Source organism: Cebidichthys violaceus, unplaced genomic scaffold (genome assembly GCF_023349555.1).
Source record: "Cebidichthys violaceus isolate CVI_PGR_0920_01 unplaced genomic scaffold, fCebVio1.0.p SCAF_9, whole genome shotgun sequence".
Classification (NCBI taxonomy): domain Eukaryota; kingdom Metazoa; phylum Chordata; class Actinopteri; order Perciformes; family Stichaeidae; genus Cebidichthys; species Cebidichthys violaceus.
This window is the reverse complement of record NW_027176975.1, coordinates 8,142,987-8,167,145: the sequence shown is the minus strand read 5'-3', so window position 1 is coordinate 8,167,145 and position 24,159 is coordinate 8,142,987. Positions and strand designations below refer to the sequence as shown.

The window sequence follows — 24,159 nt, the reverse complement described above, 5'->3', positions numbered from 1 at the left end:
ATCTGGACGTCAGGAATTGCTCTTTACCACGTGGATCTTGAGGTCGATGGACAACCGCACATGATAGGGCACATCGTACTCCCTCATGTCCACTATGTTGTCCAACTGGTCTGAGATACTCTTTGAACTCCCGGCTTCATCTGCCGAGGCCACATTGCCCCCCGATAACGCACTGCAAAAATCAACAAAGGTGTGAGCAGATCAATATTAAACTGGAAATAAAACAGTGTATTAATAGAAACTGATGATGACGGTGGTACCTTGATAACATTGCGGTGTAGGAGTCGTTGGACTGCTCCCGCTCTCTGTTCTTGCGTACTGCCGGGGAGATCTCGCGCTTTACCTTGATGAGGTCGTCCACGGTGCTGAATGACAGCTTGATGTAGCTTCTCTTCAGCCCGACGAGATGGTTCGGCTGAGGAGAACCGGCCAGTTCAACATGTTAGTAAATGTGGCTGTTGTGTTCAAATCTCCTTTCTGTTACATAACATGAACCACTTTAACACTGGCAACAGGACAAGAAAAACAATACTCTTACCAGGTCTAGGTCCTCTTTTGGGATAACTTCAAGCTTCGCCACCTTTCCTTGAAACTTTCTCGAAAAGTACGAGATGACTTCTCTCTCGCAGTTCTGGAAGTAAAGTTGTCTTTAAGGAACAAGTTGTTGAAGATGATTACATGGCATAAGAACCAAATGACAAACACTGTCTTACCTTTTTAGTAGCAATGTAGAAATACGGCTTGAATGGGAGCGCCACCTACAGACAGGATGCATGTCGGGATATGTTAGCGCAGTGGATAAAGGCTGTGAGGTGTTTGCACATTTTATTGTTTCATGATTATGTTATTTCAAAACAATGTCACACCTTGAACCTGCTTCCATCGTCCTGTATGAAATAATAGTCCACAGCACTGATCATCCTCTTGTCATCGTCCAGGATCTCAGTCTAAGAAGTAGAGAAGCGTCTCATTTAATACCAGACATTCAACAGGCCAGACATGACACCGTGTGTGTAAATACTTACAGGATGCATGTTGATCAGCCAGCCCGTTTTCTCCCCCGGCTCCTTCATCCTGTCGAAACCGAAGCGGGCGTCCATCTCGTCGGTGAACTGGCTGCGCTCCAGCCGCTTGAGGGCCGACATCGCGGATCCATCGTCCCTGTTTACAAACACACACAACAGGTTGTTTATGTCATCTATTAAATATCACTTAGAGTATATTGTGTCGGAGGAAGCATACAGTTTGTTGTGTGAGAAGAGGATCAACTCACTGGTTCTCCTGGTCCCCTCCACTTTGTCCTCGCTCCGCTTTGTACCGTCCACTGTTTTGTAAAACCATCTTCTATCTTCGGTCTGCCGGCTGCCACACGGCGAAATAAACCAAATAAACTCCCGCTCAGGTTGTTTAAACCTGTCAGCAAAGCTGCATTTGAAACGTTTTAGAAGCTATTTCGAAGGTTTGACCTCCGCTCTTCTGACGCTGCCTGTGTTTTTTTATTTTGGCGCGTTCGTGCAGTCGCCGCGAGAGGAGCACAGAGAAGAAAATCAAAGATCGTTGATTAGAAAGAGGATTCACTCAGACCGACAATTCAGCACAGTTTTACGGTCTGATTGAGTGATAACGTAAAAGCCTGCAAGCTTCAACCATGGACATCTTTGCCACCTCTCATTCATCACATGTCATTGTAAATTCCTTCCTTCACATTTTCAAGTTTCAGGACCCGACTGCCATTTACAGACCGAACAACTAGTGGTTATTTATGTTATCCATGTTTCTAACCACAGAGTGAAACATGTTTGACAGACACGATCTTTGATGGGACTCTTGTTTCCTGGGAGGAGCTTGAAACCCCTCCCTGCGCATGTTTACCACCTTAGCGAGGAGGAAGGAGGTGGTGTTGTGGACCGTGTGGGAGGAAGAAAGAGAGAGACTGGAGGTAGGTGGCAGTGACGTTTCCTGCAGCTGTCAGGAACATTATTTAAACTGTTAAACCTTTAACAGCGGCGCAGCTCCCGTTGTGCGGAGTTTGAGGTCTCAGTGGAGATAATTAGACATTGAAGGATGTAGTTTAATCAAAATAACTGGTTTGGCTGTCAGCTAAGTCGCTAGCCTGGTGTGTCTTGCAACAACAACAACAACAACAACAACAGCGACGACTGAGTAGTGCTGCCCGTTATCTGTAGTGGTGAGAGTAATTAAATGATGGTGTTACACGTGAATACCGCTTTTAAAAGTTATCTTAACTCATTTAAACCCGAGGTTTATGTCGTTGACACAAACAGACTTCATGTCTGATCTTAAAGAGCATGTGGATTTTCCTGTCCAGCAAAAACATGGTCACATATTGAATGTTTTCTGTCAGAATTGACTTACTTGAACATCGTGCTTTGTCTGAACTTGGTTAAGTAGTTGTTAGTTGATCATTTATTGTGAGAAAAGAACAGCACACTGGTTTGTGTTTAGTTAAGTTTGCAGGAGATAAGCCGACATTTAGTTTGTTTACATTTGACGGTCGGTTGAGGTCAGCATGGAGCTGAAGTGACCATACTACCTCTATCTCCTTTTATTATGTAGTGGAGCCACGAGCATTTATTTTAAATGATCAGTACTCTAACAACTAATAGCTTCTAATGAAAACTTTTTAAATATGACACATGAAATGAAAACTTTTGAATGCTATTCTTATGAAGAAATGGTGTTGAATATGGTGCCTCCTCTGAAAAGTGATAGATCAGCGTTTTCTTTGTTTCTGTCAAAGTCAAAGTGGCTCCAGAGGACTAGTGCCTCCTCGTCTCTGTATTGAATCACATTCAATTCATATTAATATGTTTCATTTGTATTTGAAATACTGATTCAAGCTGACATAAGGAATCCATATTTGTTTCACACAGATATTAATATAATCCTTGATTTTGTATTTATTTATTTTTGTGCTTTCAGATGCTCATTAATGCTGTTTGTGTGTGTGTTTGTGCCTCCTCCTCACCCTCCTCACCCTCAGTGTTGACCTTTACCCCATATGAAGCAGCCACACTTGGCTCTCCTGCAGCTGTTACAGACGGGCTGATTACTGGACACTGACTGAAAGGTAGCCTGACAGACTCTACTGGTATAGCCATGTACCATGCATACCATGCAGTTATGCATAGCTATCATGATTTAAAGCTATTGTTGTTAAAGACGAGTATGAAAGTAACCCACGGATCTTATCTCAAATTACCCAGCATGCCTCTGTCCCGAGAGGGCTTCTTGCCCTCTGATCATGTCAATGGAAATGTCTTTAGACTAGAATAATGCACAGACAGCTATAATAGCGTTATCACAAAAAGTCACTTAACTGAGGTCCAACTGTTTTTTTTTACTTTGATATTTGAGAATTAAGAATTCTGGTAAAGTATACATTGACATATTGTTTACTTAAATACTTATCGTAAACAAACATTTTTGATAAGGATCCCTTTAAAGTGGTTGTTGGGGAATTTTAGCAAAAACTGAATGAGACATTTTACTGTACTAAACTCTATAGTGGACAAAGTAAGCAATGGTGTCACTGTTATATGATAATGTAATATAATATGCATTAGATTTATCAGTCAACAGTCACTTTTAATGCCACCAAAGCTGTTATTACCCTGTGGGGTGAAAGAGATATCCCACTTATGTGATGAAGTGTAGATGTCACTGTCGTCTCTCGTATGACATATAATGTCCACTTTGCTCTTGTTGCAGTCTCAGCGGAATGCCTGTAAATGTTCCAGTTGGCAGTTTTGGGATTAATCCTATGGATATTTTTGCTGCTGTGGAGGAATAATACCAAGACGGTAGCAATGCCTGTGAAAAGAGAGGAATTTCCGTCTGGCTGCGGTCCACCTGCAGCCGAGGAGGACATGCCCGCTGCACAATCCCCTCATCCAGAGGAACATTCCCTGTCAACGGTTCCTACTATCTCAACACACAATGAGGACAACAGTCCTCAGGCCAGCAGTGCCTCTGCGGGTCTTGAAGTTAAAACAGTGGACACTGAGGTTTTGCAGGCGTCCTCTGAGATACATTCAGAAAAGTCATCATTTCGAACGAACACCCAGAAACCACCCAAAACCAAGGTGCCAATGCTGAGCTCAGAGCCCGAGGCGAGGGCACGCCTTAAGTTCATTCTCGGAGCATCGGAGGACAACTCTTCAGACGAGGAACCTTTGGTCACTAAACCTCCAAGCGGTGCAGCTCTGCCACCAACCTACGCCCCCAAGCCTTCTCCTCAGCAGGCGTCCTCTGCAGTGCCACGGACCAGCTCCTCAGGCATGAAGTAAGACCTTGTTTCTATAGAATTGATTTAATGTCAGCTCTCTAGGGTCAAGCATGTTTTCATCATAACACAAAGGTGAACAACCTCGTCTAGAAGTTGTAACTCTGGCATGTGACATAAACATGGAAGCATCTCTCTCACACTTTGTCTGAGGGACTTAGTGTATATGAACTGACTTGTTTTTTAAGGTCTGGCAGAGGATGTATTTTCTTAATATGTGGGTCAAACACGTGGCCACGTTGGTGAAGTGCTGTTATCTTCCTACTTGCCTGTCTCCACAAGCTGTGCCTTATCACCTGACTGGGTGGCGTTGACCTGTGCTGTACGCCAAACAGCTCCGGCTCTATTATTGGAACAAGATTCTGCACCAAATGACTTTGAAAGCTGTGGTGTGACTCTAGGTTACAACACAGCAAACAAAAGACACTTAAACATTTCTTTCACTTTTTTTACTGTCTGCATAGTGGAGAGTTATTTTTACTAAGATTCTGTGAATCTTATGTAAAAGTTGGTTCAGAGAGGTTGTTTGGTGCACACAGCTACATTCTCAGCTCAGGTTGGATTGATTTACCTTAAAGCTTGAAGCTATGTGTGCTAGCAGGACTTGTGGGAAGCATCATGAAGGAGAACAAGGTAAGAGATTTTCCTCCCCCAAATCTAATCCTTAGAATCATCTTCCTGCAGTTCAGAGGAATAGTTTTGTCGCAGAAGAAGATGCACTTGTGAAAAATGTTTACTGGAAAACAAATCCTTTTGTACATGTGTGTGTGTGTGTGTGTACAAAGGTTTCACCCTTTTTATGTCCAAAAACTTTGGCTACAGACTTTTCTTGGATAGTAGTTGCTTTCTTTTATAAATGAAGTAGAAGGAACACTTCTGTCCTGATCTCGGCCTTGCCTCTTTGTATATTTAGAAGAAGCAGCCTGTGATCTGTTACAAGAATCTGTAGATTATTTTGCTGCAAATTTGGGTGGGGAGAAGGGAGGGAGCACATGAGAGGAAGCACTTTGTAGAGGGCTCTTTGTTTTTGTCTTAGATTTTAAATTCTAGTTTCACTACTAAAAGGCATTAAAGTGTACCGTATAATGGAGGGAAACGGCTGTCAGGGTCTCAGCTTGTTCCCATGTCTCTGAAGGTAAGGTGCTATTTAAAGTTGGATTCCGTTCTGTGTAATTTGATGCTTGTGCTGCATAGTTTATTATGTACATGTATCACGTGCTTTACGATGCAGCTTCAGAAACAATGGAAACATGCATAATGACTTTGTACGACAGTAGAATAGATACGGGAGTCACTTTGTGAACAGGGAGGATCACTCGTGTGGTCTTACTGTTGTTATGTAACTGAACAGAGCTTGTCTTGGCACACATAAGTTTGAGGAAATAGAAGAAAAAAAACGCTCCGACAATGTGTACCCTCGAGGAGGGAAGTGTAAAAAAGACCACAGTAACTGTGAAGCAGGAAAGAAATATGCCAACAAGACTCAGTCATGTTTGCAAATAGATATTCCTTGGAAAGTACGTATGTAAATAAACTTCTGCCTCATATTCCGGAAAAAGATTAGAAAGTGGATACACATGGGAACATTGCGAGACACAGAGCTGCAGAAGTTGATCAAAAAAACTAGATAAATAGAGGTGCGATCTCTATTTACCGAACAGTAGCGGAGTTAAGTTTAAAATTCATATCGGCTGAGACAAAGTTGCACTTCAACTTCACAACATCGCTCACTGATGCAACACAGGTGTTTCTCAGTGATATCTCAACGTGGGACAGACATCCTGTGAGATGGCTTGCGGTGCAATTGCAATGAGACTTTGGAATGAACAAGGTTCGAGCCAGCTGATAATCGTGGTACGTAACATTATCTTAAGTTATTGCAAAACATGGTAAAGTTGCTTCGCATTTGTTTTCTTAAACTAAGCAGTGTTCAAAATGTCTCTTATTGTGTGTGCTGTAATACAGGTGTTGTTTAAATTCTAAAGGTTTTCCAACAATGAAACTAACAGGTCAGAGTCTTACGGAAACTACACTTTTGAATTTCGCAAGAATCTGAAGTCAAACATGTCTACATGTCAGTAAACCAGAGGAAATGATCCACTTTTATAAAAATGTAGCGTGTGATCGTAAAACCCAAATGCTTAAGCTGTTTTTTTTATGTGATTAGATGATTACATTGACAGCCAGATAACAAAGTGGCACAATTCATTGGTCATGGAGTCTGCAAGGAAACACTTATAGACTCAAGTGAACTCTATTGATAATTATTATCACTATGCAGAAATAACCCAATAGTCCTTCTTGAATATAGTCCTCTGTTAAAACTGCAGTAAACAAGAAGGCTATTGGTCAACTTCACTTAAAGTAATATCAGATATGTATACAAAATGGAAGCTCAGGTTCATGTCAACATACTTACATGAACTGCCAGGTATCACTAAAACTAGCTCGGCTGTTGATTTGTGATCTTTTTGAATATTTCTGAATACATGTTTTATCAGTCATTACTTCTGCTTTTGGACCCAGCCTTGTACATCTGTTGCATCTTGTTTATGAATGCATCAGACTGATGACACATTTACCTTTTTATTGTCTCTTATTGCTGGTGAACATCACATAAAAAGGGGCAACGGCGTGGACCTATTTTCTGTCATAAATAGTTCGTTTTTTCCATGACTTGTTTCTTATTAAGAACAGTTGTACAGTGTTGATTTGAAGATAAGGTCTTAAATAAATCAACTGGTACACAGTCTCTTTGCTTGTAGAGGAGAGAGAGTACACTTTGACTTGGGTTTTTGACTTTCAGTGCTGCTGCTCCCTTGTTGTTGCTGCTGTATAGTTTGTTTTCAGGTTCCTGGATTATTTGTTTAATCTTTTATATGGAACAGAATACACCCAGGTTATTGTGTTTTGCTGTGTACTTGAAAGATGACGACTAACCATGACCTTTCTACTCCAGGCCTAGCATGTCTGGCCTTCACTTGGTGAAAAAAGGACGTAAACACAGAAAGATGGACCTACAGAGGGACTTCACCGTGGCCTCTCCTGCTGAGTTTGTTACCCGATTTGGTGGCAACCGTGTCATTGAAAAAGTAAGAGTGAGAGTCCTCCCTGTTTATTTGTATCTCTGTATTTCATGGCTCGGTGACCATTGCGGCTTCTCTGTCTTCCTTAAGGCTACACAAGTGCTTTCTGATTCTGTTGCAGGTGCTGATCGCTAACAACGGCATAGCTGCAGTCAAATGTATGCGTTCGATCCGCCGCTGGTCCTACGAAATGTTTCGTAATGAAAGGACCATCCGCTTTGTTGTCATGGTTACCCCTGAAGACTTGAAAGCTAATGCAGGTCATTGTGAACACGATACTTATTATTATTATTATTATTATTATTATTATTATTATTATATAGCAGAAGATATCCCCAATCATATCATAATCATATTATATTACGTTGCTTGTTTCTCTTATAGAATACATTAAAATGGCAGACCACTATGTGCCTGTACCCGGTGGGCCCAACAACAACAACTACGCCAACGTAGAGCTGATCGTTGACATTGCTAAAAGAATCCCAGTGCAGGTACTCTTTGACCTTTTCGTTCTTTCTGGTCTGTAACTTCTTTGACCCTTGACTTTGCCTACTTGTTAATATAATCTGATGAATGACATGTCTGTGTGTATCTATTAACAGGCTGTCTGGGCTGGTTGGGGTCATGCCTCAGAAAATCCCAAACTGCCTGAGCTGTTGGACAAAGCAGGAATATGGTTCTTAGGTAAAAAATCCAGTTTGAAACCACAGAAGGTTCACATTAATTTAATTGTGTTTATTTGTACCTGTCTCATTGTTAACTGACTGTATTTCTCTCAGGCCCGCCCAGTAAGGCCATGTGGGCTCTAGGGGACAAGGTGGCTTCTTCCATTGTGGCTCAAAGTGCTGACATTCCCACATTGCCATGGAGCGGATCAGGTGATGATTTTCCTCCTGCACTGTCTCAGTTCACATAATGTATAGTAAGACAAACTCTACTCTGTGTTTGTCAGTGTATTCATGTTCTTTGCATGTGTGTTGCTCCAGGTCTGAGAGTAGACTGGGAAGAGGCCGACCAGTTTCTGGGCAATGTCATCAGTGTTCCTCCGGGGGTCTACTCAAAGGGCTGTGTTCTTGATGTAGACGATGGACTGGCAGTAAGTATATTTAGCAAAGTCATCATAATAATATCTTTAATGTAATATTTTTTTACCCAAATTATGATTCCCTTCACGGAAGAATCTTTTTGCTAACTTACATTTTATGTGGTGTTTCTTTGCAGGAGGCTGAAAGAATTGGTTATCCGGTTGTCATCAAGGCCTCTGAAGGGGGGGGTGGAAAGGGTATTCGGAAAGTAGAAAGTTCTGAGGATTTCCCAAGCCTCTTTAGACAGGTTTGATTTGATTTATACCCCCTTTTTGTCACAGTTGAATTTGATTTCATTCTGACAGCTATGTTGATGTTTTGTTATTTTGAGTGCAGGTTCAGACAGAGGTACCCGGCTCACCTATCTTCATCATGCAGCTGGCTCAGCATGCCAGGCACCTTGAGGTTCAGATACTGGCTGACAAGTACGGGAATGCCATCTCTCTCTTCGGACGAGACTGCTCCATCCAGAGAAGGCACCAGAAGATCATAGAGGAAGCTCCTGCCACCATAGCTGCTTCCTCAACATTCGAGCAAATGGAAAAGGTTAGTTTACATCACTGCATGTCTAATTTTCACCCCCGTAATTAATTTGTCTGGTTAAAACTTGACATTCGGTCTCTTCTTTCTGGCCCAGTATGCTGTGCGATTGGCCAAGATGGTGGGCTACGTGAGTGCAGGTACTGTGGAATATCTTTACTCTGAAGACGGAAGTTTCCATTTCCTGGAGCTGAATCCTCGCCTGCAGGTAGAACACCCCTGTACAGAGATGATCGGAGATGTAAACCTGCCAGCTGCCCAGCTTCAGGTAAAAGAAAAAGAAGAATCATACCATAGGAACAAAATACGTAATTATCTTGCAAATGAGACGATAGCCAGAGTTCCAGTTCTTCCGTTTTTTAACAGTTTTTTTCATCTACCATAGATTGCGATGGGCATCCCCCTTGATAGAATTAAGGACATCCGCTTGCTTTACGGAGAAACTCCGTGGGGTGACACCATTATTAACTTTGAGAATCCAGAATGCATGCCAAGTCCAAGAGGGCACGTCATAGCTGCACGGATCACCAGTGAGAACCCTGATGAGGTAGAGCGCAATTTCACCAACACTTTGTTTTGTTATGTTCTTTTGATTTGCAACACTGACTCGTCACCCTTGTGCTCTCTCACAGGGGTTCAAGCCCAGTTCTGGCACCGTGCAGGAGCTGAACTTCCGCAGCAGTAAAAACGTCTGGGGTTATTTCAGCGTGGGGGCAACTGGAGGCCTGCATGAATTTGCAGACTCCCAGTTTGGCCACTGTTTCTCCTGGGGAGAGAACCGCGAAGAAGCCATCTCGTAAGCCTTTCTTTTAGTTCTTCTGATTTTGAGATCTCTAATCTTTAACAATAAAAGCTTTCTGGTGTCGCCTTTAGGTCAACGGCCAGTATCGCCCTAATGTTGTAACTGATGTAATACAACAATGTGGAAACTGCAGTGACTTACCAATAGTATAATGAAATCTTAGAAGACATCTATGCAATATACTTTTACAAAAATCTCAATCTCATAGGATAGATGTGTTTATCAGTTGTCATATTTGCCATGTGCTTCAGGAACATGGTGGTGGCTTTGAAGGAGCTGTCCATTAGAGGTGACTTCAGGACCACAGTTGAATATCTCATTAAGTTACTAGAGACGGAAAGCTTCAGAAACAATGATATCGACACCAGCTGGCTGGATCATCTCATTGCAGAGAAAGTGCAGGTAGGAGACTGATGACCTTGTGCCATAGATCGTTACACGGCTAAGTAGTCGGTCACTGAATTTGTGGTCATTTGTTTGTTTCATGAAGCCACATGCTCTTCCTACAGGCGGAGAGACCAGATACCATGCTGGGTATTGTTTGTGGGGCTTTGCATGTTGCTGATGCAAGCTTCCAAAAGAGCATGTCTGATTACCTGCATTCACTTGAAAGGTCAGTCGACACAGTCCAATCGTATTATTGTCTCACTGCAGTTCTCACTGTATCTTTATGTATTTGACCTATTAAAAACTACTGCATCCATAGAGGCCAAGTGCTGCCTGCAGCCAGTCTCCTCAACTCTGTCAATGTGGACTTAATATATGAAGGAGTCAAGTTCTGCCTCAAGGTATCTGCTTTATTCCCATCACACGTTCCTTGTTTGACTCTTCCCTGTTTTAATCAATACGTTATCACTTCTGCTGCCTGCAGGTTGCTCGCGAATCCCCAACAACTTTTGTCATCATGATGAACGACTCCAACATTGAGATAGACGTCCACAGGCTGAATGATGGGGGCCTCCTGCTGTCCTATGACGGCAGCAGCCATATCACCTACATGAAGGAGGAAGTGGACAGGCAAGTGCTCTTGAATCCGTAGATTTAGTTTCATCTATTTGTTTGTTTGACTAATTTTCTGAATTACTTCATCCCCCACAGCTATCGCATCACTGTTGGCAACAAGACTTGTGTATTTGACAAGGAGAAGGATCCCACGGTGCTGAGGTCGCCCACTGCTGGTAAACTGCTGCAGTACGTGGTAGACGATGGAGGCCACGTTTTTTCAGGAGTGATCTATGCAGAGATTGAGGTAAATGTGACAGATGTTGGTGAAATAGATTTCTTTAGGCTTTCGGTATTTTTGTTCACTGGCTGTTTGCGCTGTGGTTTCAGGTGATGAAGATGGTGATGACGTTGACAGTGCAGCAGTCTGGTTGCGTCCACTTTGTCAAGAGACCTGGAGCTGTTCTGGAGCCTGGCTGCGTGGTGGCACGTGTAGACCTGGATGACCCCAGCAGTATACATCGGGTACATTAATGGAAAATTATATTACACCATATGCACATAGTGCATAAGGTGTTCTCTTAATTGTGCCTTGTAATTCCTACCACTTTATAACGTTATTGTGATGTTCAGGTCTTGGCTAAAAAGTGTAAGATTTTAGCCTTGTATCTGAAAATGTTTATTGTAACTTTTGCCTGGTAAACAAATAATTATATTCTGTGTCCCATGTTTCATTTTTAAACTGTTTCCTGCTTTCACTTCCTGTCATAGGTGGAGCTCAACACGGCCATATTGCCACCGCAGCAACCACTACCCATTGTTGGTGAAAAGCTTCACCAGGTGTTTCACTGTGTGCTGGAAAACTTGGTGAAAGTCATGGCCGGCTACTGCCTTGAAGAGCCTTTCTTTAGCAACAAGGTACACAGCAGGCGTTCTGCCTCTACAGATTCTTAAATGATGTCATTGGTGTTAATCATATGTACATGTTCATGTCTGCAGCTGAAACAGTGGGTGGCTACCCTGATGAAGACCCTAAGGGACCCCTCGCTGCCACTGTTGGAACTCCAGGAGATCATGACGAGCTTGGCGAGTCGCATTCCTCCCAGTGTGGAGAAAAATATCCGTAAAGTCATGGCTCAGTACGCGAGCAACATCACCTCTGTCCTCTGCCAGTTCCCGAGCCAAAGGGTGAGTGACGCTGATGCACGGAGACATATTGCTGCTTGCAGTTGTGCACGTTCTTAATGTAATCTGATGATGTTTCTTTTTGTTTATTCCAGATTGCAAATATTCTAGACAGCCATGCAGCAACCCTGCAGAGGAAGCCTGACCGAGAGGTGTTCTTCATGAACACTCAGAGTATTGTTCAGCTGGTACAGAGGTTAGTTTTTTCCTTTTTTTGTCAGATCCAGGTTATACAGCACTAATACATAATGTATGGAAAAATATCCCATTTATTGACACGTGTCTGAATGTGGCTGGTCCAGGTACCGCAGTGGCATTCGGGGTTACATGAAGTCTGTGGTTCTCGATCTGCTGAAGCGATACCTGCAAGTAGAGATACAGTTTCAACAAGGTGAAGTTAATACATTAAACTCTAGATGAGTAATTTTCTTTAATAATCAAGGATTGTTTGTCATAGCTAATGTCATTGTACTCTTGTTCTCACAAACAGCTCACTATGACAAGTGTGTTATCAACTTGCGAGAGCAGCACAAACCGGACATGAGCCCTGTGCTGGAGTACATCTTCTCTCATGCCCAGGTTTCCAAGAAGAACATCCTAGTCACAATGCTCATAGTAAGGCCTCAAAACTGCCACGCATAAGTGACACAATCCTCAACACTAAAGTTTTAATGAAAGACACTTTGTGCCCTGTGTAGGACCAACTGTGTGGAAGGGATTCCATGCTAGCAGATGAGCTTATGGCCATTCTGAACGAGCTCACGCAGCTTGGCAAGATGGAGAACTCAAAGGTGGCCTTAAGAGCCAGACAGGTAACGTCTAAAACCGCCTGTTAAGTGTTACTATGTTTGTTTTAAATGTGTTTAATCAAGCTAAAAGACTGGATACCTCAAGTTGGATACTTTGTGAGACCCTCACCTTTATAAGACCAGGTTATTCCATCTGTATGGATTTGATATTATATTTGTAAATGTGTCATAGGTCTTGATTGCATCCCATTTACCATCATATGAACTGAGGCACAACCAAGTGGAGTCCATCTTCCTGTCAGCCATTGACATGTACGGCCACCAGTTTTGTCCAGAAAACTTGAAGGTCAGTCTCCTTGTGTGGAGATATTTCATTGTAATCATCAGTTCTTTCAGCAGCTTGAATATCAAATTAATATTTATTTTCTTTTGCACAGAAACTCATTCTCTCTGAAACCTCCATTTTTGATGTTTTGCCCAATTTCTTCTATCACTCCAACCAAGTTGTCTGCATGGCTGCCTTGGAGGTACTGTCATGGTATTAACACTTTTCTTTCTTATGCATTTTTATTTCTTAAGTAGTGATAATCTCTTGTTTTGTCTTGACTCTCAGGTGTATGTGCGCAGAGGTTACATCGCCTATGAGCTGAATAGCATCCAGCATCACCAGCTGCAGGATGGAACATGCGCTGTAGACTTCCAGTTTATGCTGCCATCATCACATCCAAACAGGTAAAACAAATCCTTCACTGTACTACACTTAAAAGACTCTTTAAATAACACATTGTTGCCTGAATTACTGGCGATTCACTACCACTTCCAAAACTGGACAGCTTTTGTAGAATAATACCTCACTTTGTGGCTGTTTATAGATGAATCCAGGCTTTACAAAATATTATTTTACTGTTCTTCAGCCATCCCGTCTTCATTATGACATTGACCTGAAAGATCAATAAACATAAATTGAATAGTTATCCTGTTCAGTGGTGCAGGTGGAGAGCCTATAAACTGCTGCTGTAACTGCTTATGGCTAACAGTGAATGCAGAACGCTTTTACCCACAGGACATGAATGTGATTGTGCACAGCACATCTTGTTTAGTGCTTTAATCTAATCATAATGCCTTGAGGTAGTGGCATAGTTTGATCAGCCACTGCTAATATTCACCTGTCAATCATCTGATTTCAGAGGGAGAAACCCTACTCTCAACAGGTAGAGTAAAGCTCCTCCCAACCAGCCAAACCACCTGATCGTGTGTATGTCTCACAGCAATGCATGCAGAATGTGCTGTGTCGCTTCTTTCCTTCTGTCCTGTGAAACCAGAAACATTTGCTTAAGGACTCCTCTAACAAGTCCTTCTTAATTCACTTTTTAGCGGAGCTTCTTCATATGTTTTTTTGTTGCTTCGCAATACTGAACTTTTTGTTCCGTGTTCCTCTTCGAAACTTCAAGCCTGAGATTATGTTGACTGCTGCTGAATGGAGAGCCTGTACTCTCAGGCATCAGACTTTGATTCTTAAATTTGCAACTCCCAATCAGATACAGTAACAATTGCTCTGGATAGCAACCATTCATAATTCCTTTCAATTCAATACATGAAATATGCCCATCAAATGTGTGTAGTTATAACTCGATATGAGGGTGGTCATACTTGAATTGCTCTCTGTATGCATATTTGTAATCTTGGCTGTTCGGTGTTTTTTTTTTTTTGCTTAAGCGAACCTTTCAATGTGGTCATTCAGTGGTTCAGTCTTGCTGTTACCGTCTGTTTGTCTCTTTTTCAGGGTTCCCATGCCAGTGAGTGGATCAAGCCACTTTAAAATGAGGCGGCAGAGCAGTGAACTCTTCATGGAGGGAGCCTTTTCTCCCCCCTGCCAGCGCATGGGTGCCATGGTGGCTTTCCAGTGTTTTGACGACTTCAAAAGGTCACTTTTAACTTGCTTATAATTTTCCTTTCTCTCCTCTGTATTAGTAGAAAAGATGTGTAGATCAAAGCATAAGTAGCATGTTGATGTGTTTGTTTCTTTTGCAGGAATTTTGATGAAGTTCTCTCCAGCTTTGCAGAACCACTCTTGGAGAGTGCTCCGTTCTCAGAGTCCTGCTCCGGTCTGTTTGAGGAGGAGAACTTCAAGGTGAGCGCTGTGGGTGTGTAAGAGTCACCGTCTTATCACTAAAAAGGCTGTTTTCATCTGTATCACTACAGCCACCGAGTTCTCCCTCACCCCCTACAGAACACGAGGGAAAACCCGATCCACATCATTAACGTGTCCATAAAAACAGCAGACACAGAAGACGATGACTCCCTGGTTACAGCCTTCACCGCCTTTGCCCAGTCAAAGGTCAGCTAGCTTCTTCTACCTTCTACCTTCCAAACAAGGCAGATTCTTCTGAATATGAGATATTGTTTCAGTTTTATTAATATTTATTCAAAAAATTGTGGTGGTGTTTTCTTACAGCGAGCTGTTCTCTTTGAATATGGAATCAGGCGAATCACATTTTTGATTGCACAGAAGGTAAATGCACACAATTTAGTTGGTACTGTGATTTAACTGAGTCATTAATTAATAGTATAGAAGAGCAAAGACGTGGCTAATATTCATCTTTAATACTAGAATTTTTTTTTAAAATATATATATATATGTTGTTACCCCCATTGCATTCATGATTCTGGCTACTCCGTTAACAAAAATGTAACTTAATATGTAACATGTAGATACTCTCATGTGGATCCTTGTATTGTCTATAAACTAGAGGTAATGCCGCATTGTGCTGCAGTTCAAACCTTTTTATCCAAATATATGACCATAGCTGCACTCAGTGTGTTCAGTAAAGCTCCCAGTACAACTGCTTTCAACATGTACACATTTACTGTGTAAATACACTTGGTTGTTATCTGATTATTTTAATTTTAATATGTCAAATCAACAGAGAGAATTTCCCAAGTTCTTCACTTTCAGAGCTAGAGATGGGGTAAGTTTTTCTTCATAAAACCTGTAATTGTAGAATTGATAATCAGTTAGTTGATGAGCTGAAATGCTGCTGTCTGAGGAGATGATGATGTGCATCTCTCCTCAGTTCCAGGAGGATCGTATTTACCGTAATCTGGAGCCGGCGTTAGCGTTTCAGCTGGAGCTCAACCGCATGAGGAACTTTGACCTGACAGCCGTTCCCTGTGCCAACCACAAGATGCAGCTGTACCTCGGTGCTGCTCGTGTTCAGGAGGGAGCTGAAGTCACAGACTACCGCTTCTTCATACGAGCTATTATCCGCCACTCTGATCTCATTACAAAGGTTAGTGGAGCAGCTGGAAATCACAGCTTATTGACTCTTTGAAAAATAAGTACTTGTGTTTTTTAGATTTACTTTTTTTCCCCAATGTGAAAGGCTTATAATTGCCTGATTAAAGAAAATATTGGTAATATTTGGTTAGTGGTCATTTTTTGAGAGATTTGAATCTCTTTTTATACACAACCAGGAAGCCTCCTTTGAATACCTTCAAAATGAGGGAGAACGTCTACTGTTGGAGGCCATGGATGAGTTGGAGGTGGCCTTCAGTAACACCAGTGTTCGCACAGACTGCAACCACATCTTCCTCAACTTCGTCCCCACTGTCATTATGGACCCCTCTAAAGTCAGTGTCTAGCACGTATATGCTACCACTACGAGTATTGCTAATTATGGCTGCATGTCTTTTTAGGATTACTTAGGCATTTATATGATTTCTTTGTGTATACCAGTTTTATCGCTCAGTGGTCTTTGTCCTCTTCTTGGGACCCTCAGATAGAGGAGTCTGTTCGCTCCATGGTGATGCGCTATGGCAGCCGTCTTTGGAAGCTGCGGGTCCTGCAGGCTGAGCTGAAGATCAACATCCGTCTGACACCCACCGGGAATGCCATTCCTGTGCGCCTGTTTCTCACTAATGAGTCTGGCTATTACTTGGACATCAGCCTGTACAAGGAGGTCACCAACCCAAGTTCTGGACAGGTGAGGACAGTGGACTGTGGTATATGGCAGGAGATTTGTTTTATGGTTGCATGTTTATGGTCAAATGAATCACTTAATTTCCCTTTCCAGATCATGTTCCAGTCATATGGCGATAAGCAGGGTCCTCTGCATGGCATGCTGATCAACACTCCGTATATGACCAAAGATCTGCTGCAGGCCAAACGCTTCCAGGCTCAAACTCTCGGGACTACATACGTCTATGACTTCCCTGAGATGTTCAGACAGGTACTGCTTACTCACTGAATTAGGTTTATTTAATTTTTTTGTTGTTCTTAAGATGTCTGACTCATACTTAAAATAATCCTGTAGGCACTGTTTAAGCTGTGGGGTCCAGGGGACAAATACCCTAAAGACGTCCTAATGTGCACCGAGCTGGTTCTGGACCCTCAAGGTCGACTCGTGCAGATGAACCGCCTGCCTGGAGACAATGATGTAGGACGCTTTTTAAAGCATTCATGTTAGTTCTATGCTTTCTCTGTGGGCCGATGCTGATGATCACTAAAAACCTCTTCTTCACTAGGTGGGAATGGTTGCCTTCAGGATGAAGATGAAGACTCCAGAGTACCCAGAGGGCAGAGATATCATTGTCATCTGCAATGACATCACTCACATGATCGGCTCATTTGGTCCTCAAGAGGATGAGCTGTTCCTCAGGGCGTCTGAGTTGGCTCGGGCCGAGGGCATTCCCCGCATTTACGTTGCAGCCAACAGTGGAGCACGCATCGGCCTCGCTGAAGAGATCAAACACATGTTCCAGGTGGCCTGGATTGACCCCACGGACCTATACAAGGTGACCCCTGAAATGTGTTTCTACTAATATTTACATTGTACAAGTCGAGGCACTGAGCACAGGAAATAGTGTAGCAATATGTATGTGTGGTTTTACATTTCTTATCATAAGTTATATCCATTTCCCTGCAGGGCTTCAAGTACCTCTACCTGACACCACAGGACTACACTCGCATCAGCTCCACCAACGCTGTTCACTGTCACCATGTAGAGGAAGGGGGAGAGTCCAGGTACGACAAATCATCGGTTGTTCTCATAAAGTAGAAACTTTTTTCTGGTTTAAATATCACTGACACCCTTAACTTATATCTGTGAGATAATAGAGATTTGGTCCTTTAATGGTTTTCATCACTGTGTACAGGTACATCATCACTGACGTCATCGGGAAGGACGACGGTCTCGGGGTTGAGAACCTGCGAGGTTCTGGCACCATAGCTGGAGAATCCTCTCAGGCATATGATGAGATTATTACAATTAGTATGGTGAGAATGTGAATGTGATTTCTCTGAGTAAGAAGAACATAAGTGGTCTTCTGGGACGTTGTCACGTGAGTCACTTTTTCTGCTCTTACAGGTGACTTGTCGCGCTATTGGAATTGGAGCCTATCTGGTCCGTTTGGGACAGAGAGTGATTCAGGTGGAAAACTCTCACATTATCCTGACTGGGGCAGGTGCTCTGAACAAGGTTAGTTTGGTTAACAAATAGAATGAATAGAACATATTCAAAGTGTATAAAGAGAACTGGATACAGCATTGGAGGGGATCTCATTCATTTGTATGAAGGTTGCTCAGTGGTTCATGAAGCAAAAAAAAGTTTGACTGAGTATAAAATTCCCAGGATCTTCCACACTAGCGTTTCTTTTAACCCCGCCTTCCAGTCTCTCGTTCTCAGGCTTATTCACGTGAACTGAGGAAGGAAAATAATTTGTCTTTTTGTGCATTTTACAACTTTTAGAACCTAATGATTTAGATAAGACTCTATAAGTGTTCTTACTGTGAAGTTGATTAATCTAAAAAAAATATATCCGCTGACAGCTACAGATGTCTCTTTCCCAATGTGAATCTATGGGGAAAAGATTTTTTTACCCCCAATTGCATCAGGTGAATGACCTGGAAGTTCCACATCTCTTCCATTATGTGAAATTATTTTCAAAGGCCCAGCCCTCTTTGCGATGGCATGGGTCCGTCAATGTTTGCTCCTGAAATTGTGTAAAGACGTTTTTGCCAGAAAAATGCTTTCCCGGGACATTAAAAGATATTTTGTGATACATGCCATCTGGTGGTTTGAGCAATTACTGTATTTGCCAAAAACTTAAGTATTTTAAATAGTTTGTATCTGCCTACTGGCAAAAAGTAGGCTAAATGATGCTGTAGACAGAGCCAATCAAAGGAGAGATCACTTTGTTGGTATCTGCTGTGGGCTGAATGGATACTGGTGACTTCAGGTATGGGGGTGTTCAAAGGGGCAACTTGAGGAACAGAAGCTGGTGAACACCTGAGAGCGAGAAGAAGACACGAAAAAACTACACTGTATCTGCATATTATTATTCATTTAACACTTCAGTAATAAATGAAATGTTGCAGGCCCACTGACGTGAACTTACCCATTTGTGGTCAGTTTAAAAAAAGTTAATCATTAAAGTTAAAGTTTCTGTTTCTGTGCAGGTTTTGGGCAGAGAGGTCTATACATCCAACAACCAGCTGGGAGGGATCCAGATCATGCACAATAATGGAGTCACGCACACCACCGTGCCAGATGACTTTGAGGGCGTCTTCACCATCCTCCAGTGGCTCTCCTACATGCCAAAGGTTTCGCTGAACATGTGAAAGTTCATGTAGTGTGACTTTTAGGTCTATAAAAGTATCCGACCAACCCTTCAGATCACCAACTATAGTTCCTCTTCTCCTTACAGAACAAACACTCCCCTGTGCCCGTCATATCATCTACAGATCCAGTAGACAGAGAGATTGAATATATTCCTACTAAAGCACCGTACAACCCCCGCTGGATGCTGGCTGGGAGACCTCACCCCAGTAAGTGTCAATATGTGATATAAACTCTGACTTTTTCAGTAATCAGCCTGGTTAATTTTTTTCTTTGTCTGCGTTAATGTTATTAGCGGTGAGAGGTTCCTGGCAGAGTGGATTCTTCGACCATGGCTCTTTCATGGAGATAATGGAGTCTTGGGCTCAGACGGTGGTAGTGGGCAGGGCACGGTAAACCTGTTTACACTCAGTGTACACGCTTATATAATATTATGTGTTTTTTTTTTTTTAAAACCTTACACTTAAACTGTTTAATAACTTTGTTGAATAAAAACAGGTTAGGAGGAATCCCTCTTGGTGTCATCGCCGTTGAAACACGCACAGTTGAGTTCACTGTCCCAGCTGATCCAGCAAACCTGGATTCAGAATCTAAAGTGAGTAACTGTCACCACATGTTTATGATTTAAACGGGTTACGTCACAGTACTTCACCTATACTTATGTTTTTGTGTGTTCGTGTCAGGTTCTGCAGCAGGCGGGCCAGGTGTGGTTTCCAGATTCAGCCTTTAAAACGGCTCAGGCCATTTGTGACTTCAACCGTGAACATCTTCCTCTCATGGTGTTTGCCAACTGGAGGGGCTTCTCTGGTGGAATGAAAGGTAACAGATGAATACTGAACTTTGCAGAGAGACTGCATTACATTCAGGAGGTTTTTTTTATTAAATAAAAAATCTGTTTATGCCCATTTTGCTCCCAGATATGTATGACCAGATACTGAAGTTTGGCGCCTACATCGTGGACGCCCTGCGTGGTTTTCATCAGCCGGTGCTGGTGTACATCCCACCACATGCTGAGCTGAGAGGAGGATCGTGGGTGGTGATAGACCCCACCATCAACCCACTGTGTATGGAGCTCTATGCAGACAGGGAGAGCAGGTACATAAAGCAATCATGCTTTTTTAAATGGTTACTCTATTGAGTTCCCAATCTAAGCAACAGGTGTGTTTGTGAGAATAACCAGCCTTTTTTGTCTCCCTGTTGCTGTTGTGCTTTCTGTGTCCAGAGGTGGTGTGCTGGAGGCTGAGGGTACAGTAGAGATCAAATACAGGAGGAAGGACCTACTGAAGACCATGAGAAGACTAGATTCAGTCTATGCTAGTCTGGTTGAGCAGCTTGGTAAAGGCTATTTCTTTCTCAACCCACTAAACCTCTTCACTTGATTTTCCTTTTAATTTCCATATGCCTGGGATTTTCATAACCTTACTGGCAAGTCTTTGAGTAGCTCAATCGTATGAAGGTAGATTTGTGTCTTTATTACGCAAACAAAAAAATATGTTTTGAAAGCAAATTTCTCGCACTGCAATCAAAAATCGAGTTTGTAAGTGAAAATATATAAACTGAGAATAAATTATTTGTTAGTTTTGCTTATGAAACTATAATTTTTGGTTGCAAAACAAAAACCTTTGCTTTCAAAACAAAAACCTTTGCTTTCAAAACGAAAAGCTACGGTTTCAAAACCAAAAGCTACGGTTTCAAAACCAAAAGCTACAGTTTCAAAACGAAAACCAAAACGTAAAGCTACGAGCTGAGTTTGGACGTAGTGGGCGGGGCATACGCTGCTGAATGAGCCAGGAGTTTCTATTGGTGGGTTCGACTTACGTTACATGCACGCAGAAAGTGAAGCTTCATGTCAACAACACCTCATGTCGTTCTTTAAAAAAAGAGACTCTACGACACTAACAACATGAAAACAAAGTGAAGTGCTAACAGAGCAATATAATGTCAACTTACCTCCATGCCGCTCATCACAGTAACCTCTACAGTGGAAGTAGATGCCGGGATCCAAGTCGAACCCACCAATAGAAACTCCTGGCTCATTCAGCAGCGTATGCCCCGCCCACTACGTCCAAACTCAACTCGTAGCTTTACGTTTTGGTTTTGAAACGTAGCTTTTGGTTTTGAAACCGTAGCTTTTCGTTTTGAAACTGTAGCTTTTCGTTTTGAAAGCAAAGGTTTTTGTTTTGCAACCAAAAATTATAGTTTCATAAGCAAAACTAACAAATAATTTATTCTCAGTTTATATATTTTCACTTACAAACTTGATTTTTGATTGCAGTGCGAGAAATTTGCTTTCAAAACATATTTTTTTGTTTGCGTAATAAAGACACAAATCTACCTTCATAAATCGCTCACTTCTGTTTCCATCAGCTTCCCCAGAGCTGTCTGACAAACAGTGCAGAGAGCTGGAGTCAAAGCTCAAAGCCAGGGAGGAATTCCTGTTGCCCATCTACCACCAGGTGGCAGTGCAGTTTGTAGATCTCCATGACACCCCGGGGAGGATGCAGGAGAAGGGTGTCATCAATGTGAGTGTGCACTTCATGTACACTGATGTTGTGACATTAGATGCAGAAAATAAACTTGTGTAAAACGACTTATTGGCGGAGGCATACAACTGTGAGGCAGTAATTCTAGTTAAACTCTTGACAGGATATTTTGGATTGGAAGAACGTGCGGACCTTCTTCTACTGGCGTCTGCGGCGGCTCTTGTTGGAGCAGGTGGTGAAGCGTGAGATTCTGCAGGCCAACAAGGACCTCAGTGATGGACACATGCAGTCCATGCTTCGACGCTGGTTTGTTGAAACGGAAGGAACAGTCAAGGTATGTTATGACAGTTAGACAGCTGTAGGGCTAATGGGTTGAATTATAGGCATATATATATATATATATATATATATATATATATATATATATATATATATATATATATATATATAGGCATGGGAGAATTTTTGCGTAGCATTATAGTTGTCAAGTAATGCTACTTTTTCCCCTTGTTAATTACTGTGAACATTATTAACACTTGCGTACTGTAAGTTTTTAAAAGCTAATACAACTATTCAGTAGTAGTTTTTGCCTGCGGTCCGCAAATATGTGGTTGCTTTTGTTTTTGAGTGCTTTATTGTTAAAACTGAACAAAGATTTAAAGGTGCTTCTGTCTGCTGTTCCAGGCCTACCTCTGGGATAATAACAAAGTAGTCGTTGAGTGGCTCGAGAAGCATTTAACCAAGGAGGATGGCATACGATCAGGCATCCGAGAGAACATCAAGTACCTGAAAAGGGAAAACACTTTGAAACACATCCGCAGGTATGCAGACACACTCACAGATTTTTGTGACTTATTGATGTGGGCTTATTTTCATTACAATAATCTTATCAATGCGAAAAAGCTACACGTCACATCTTAATGAATCTTAAAATGATTTTAGCTGTGGAATGTTAAATTACAGAGCTACATTGTGGACATAAATGATTAAAGTACTAGCCAATAGAGTCACAATCATGTGTGGTCATGTTTAGCTCACATGGCCTGAAGAAGATAACACTACAGCTACACTGACCAGATAGCTTAATCTTAAATCCTTTATGGCAAACAAACCGAAGAGATTCACATATTTTAGCTGTTGAGTCCATCCTATATTTGAGACCTCACTGAGATACATGCAAGTCATATTTTTTCACTATCAATGCATTTTCTGCGCTTACGATGATTTACTCCAGCATGTTCCTCTTGTGTTCCAGCCTGGTGCAGGCCAACCCTGACGTAGCCATGGACTGCATCATCCACATGAGCCAGAATATCACTCCGTCCCAGAGGGCCAAGCTCTCACATCTGCTTGCAACTATGGACAGCACCAGCACCAATTAATCTGCGGAGCTTCCACAGGTTATATTATTAATAAGAACAAAAAAAACGATGCTCTAGTTGATTGTACGGTTTTGGTAAAGAGGTAGAAAATTAGCATTTTTTGGGGGTATATTTAGGGCACAAAGTGACTTATTCCTCAGCGATCACATAACCACTACAGTGCTCTGTCTGTCGTAAACATTGCTGTTGAATGGCATCTTTGCAGGGATGTCATGATCTTCTTCTTTCTTGACTGACAGGCAGACAAAGAGACAGTCTTTTACATTTGTGAGGTCAGTCATTTCAGATGCTCGGTCCAGGAACTTTCTGGTTCACTAACTACAACTGCAACGCACATTTCATTGGACTGTATTTGCACATAATAGTGTGACAATGTAACTAGGTCTGTTCAGTCTATTGAGGCCAGAGTTGCACAAGCTTCATGAAGTAGGAGACTCCATATTTAGGTGATGGTTGTCATATTCAGTTAAATGTATTAAACAGAGAATTTTTGTTAAACTTTGAATGTAGCTCGGTACAGTAAAACTATCACAAAAAAAAAGTATTTTTGCATTTACTAAAAATAAAATGTTTGCCAGTATTGTAATGCAGAAATGCAAATTAAGAACAGATTAAGATTTTTTCTAAAAATTGTATTATGGACTCAGTCGTCCAACTCAGCCGTCCATTGTCACTTTCAGCCTGTTTATGTGTATCTATGCTGTAGTGTTTTGTGTTCTAAGACAATGGTATGAATGATAGGTGATACTGCGACACTTTATCTGATACTTCTGAGCTTTTCTTTCATTTGTGTTGGTGTATCTCTGATATAATGCAGTAATTCTTAAGACTCAGGTTGGACAATAATCGCCAAAGTGGTTGCCCAAGTGATGGCCTAATTTGCTTGAAACAGTGACATTTAATTTAAATGTATATAAACTCTGTCCTGTGTCTTGTATTCTACTGAAGACTGTTTGTTAATAAATGTCATTGATATATT

The 24,159-nt window shown here is 41.9% G+C and overlaps 2 protein-coding genes across 6 annotated transcripts in view; one reads left to right on the top strand and one right to left on the bottom strand.

The window, feature by feature from the left end:
* Positions 1-1,475, bottom strand: part of pole (polymerase (DNA directed), epsilon) — a 15,085-nt gene extending 13,610 nt beyond the window's left edge. Inside the window, exons 1-7 of the mRNA XM_068703315.1 lie at positions 1,274-1,475; positions 1,026-1,161; positions 867-947; positions 714-758; positions 539-631; positions 261-415; positions 28-172 (exon numbers count right to left, since the gene is read on the bottom strand). Coding sequence (XP_068559416.1) covers positions 28-172; positions 261-415; positions 539-631; positions 714-758; positions 867-947; positions 1,026-1,161; positions 1,274-1,341 — 723 coding nt within the window. The 5' untranslated portion in view covers positions 1,342-1,475. The remainder of the gene's footprint in view (positions 1-27; positions 173-260; positions 416-538; positions 632-713; positions 759-866; positions 948-1,025; positions 1,162-1,273) is intronic.
* Positions 1,476-1,887: 412 nt separating this feature from the next.
* Positions 1,888-24,157, top strand: acacb (acetyl-CoA carboxylase beta). 5 transcript variants are annotated; one of them, XM_068703310.1, is made up of 55 exons: positions 1,888-1,939; positions 3,005-3,091; positions 3,733-4,306; positions 7,266-7,398; positions 7,514-7,652; positions 7,777-7,886; positions 7,998-8,079; positions 8,175-8,273; positions 8,382-8,491; positions 8,617-8,727; positions 8,817-9,026; positions 9,118-9,288; positions 9,406-9,567; positions 9,653-9,816; positions 10,074-10,224; positions 10,332-10,435; positions 10,529-10,610; positions 10,694-10,839; positions 10,921-11,071; positions 11,155-11,289; positions 11,536-11,682; positions 11,764-11,952; positions 12,045-12,145; positions 12,252-12,340; positions 12,440-12,564; positions 12,648-12,761; positions 12,931-13,044; positions 13,136-13,225; positions 13,312-13,430; positions 13,886-13,909; positions 14,482-14,622; positions 14,730-14,829; positions 14,929-15,036; positions 15,154-15,210; positions 15,626-15,667; positions 15,773-15,988; positions 16,173-16,328; positions 16,478-16,681; positions 16,772-16,927; positions 17,012-17,134; positions 17,223-17,492; positions 17,624-17,721; positions 17,853-17,973; positions 18,065-18,175; positions 19,156-19,299; positions 19,404-19,524; positions 19,611-19,707; positions 19,814-19,910; positions 19,999-20,134; positions 20,233-20,410; positions 20,538-20,650; positions 21,683-21,837; positions 21,962-22,132; positions 22,483-22,619; positions 23,054-24,157. In XM_068703310.1, the coding sequence occupies exons 3-55, from the start codon at positions 3,753-3,755 to the stop codon at positions 23,178-23,180; spliced, it is 7,305 nt and encodes a 2,434-aa protein (XP_068559411.1). In that variant the 5' UTR covers positions 1,888-1,939; positions 3,005-3,091; positions 3,733-3,752; the 3' UTR covers positions 23,181-24,157. The 5 variants fall into 5 exon arrangements, with proteins under 5 accessions (XP_068559411.1, XP_068559413.1, XP_068559412.1 ...); XM_068703311.1 differs by lacking the exon at positions 1,888-1,939 and adding an exon at positions 2,104-2,188; XM_068703312.1 differs by lacking the exon at positions 13,886-13,909.
* Positions 24,158-24,159: the final 2 nt, after the last annotated feature.

Bases quoted from the DNA above. Each gene is read 5' to 3' on its own strand.
- acacb (XM_068703310.1), top strand. From the start codon at position 3,753: ATGTTCCAGTTGGCAGTTTTGGGATTAATCCTATGGATATTTTTGCTG. The intron at 10,225-10,331 runs GTAGGAGACTGA...CTCTTCCTACAG, and splicing joins TCATTGCAGAGAAAGTGCAG to GCGGAGAGACCAGATACCAT. The intron at 12,762-12,930 runs GTAACGTCTAAA...AATGTGTCATAG, and splicing joins TGGCCTTAAGAGCCAGACAG to GTCTTGATTGCATCCCATTT.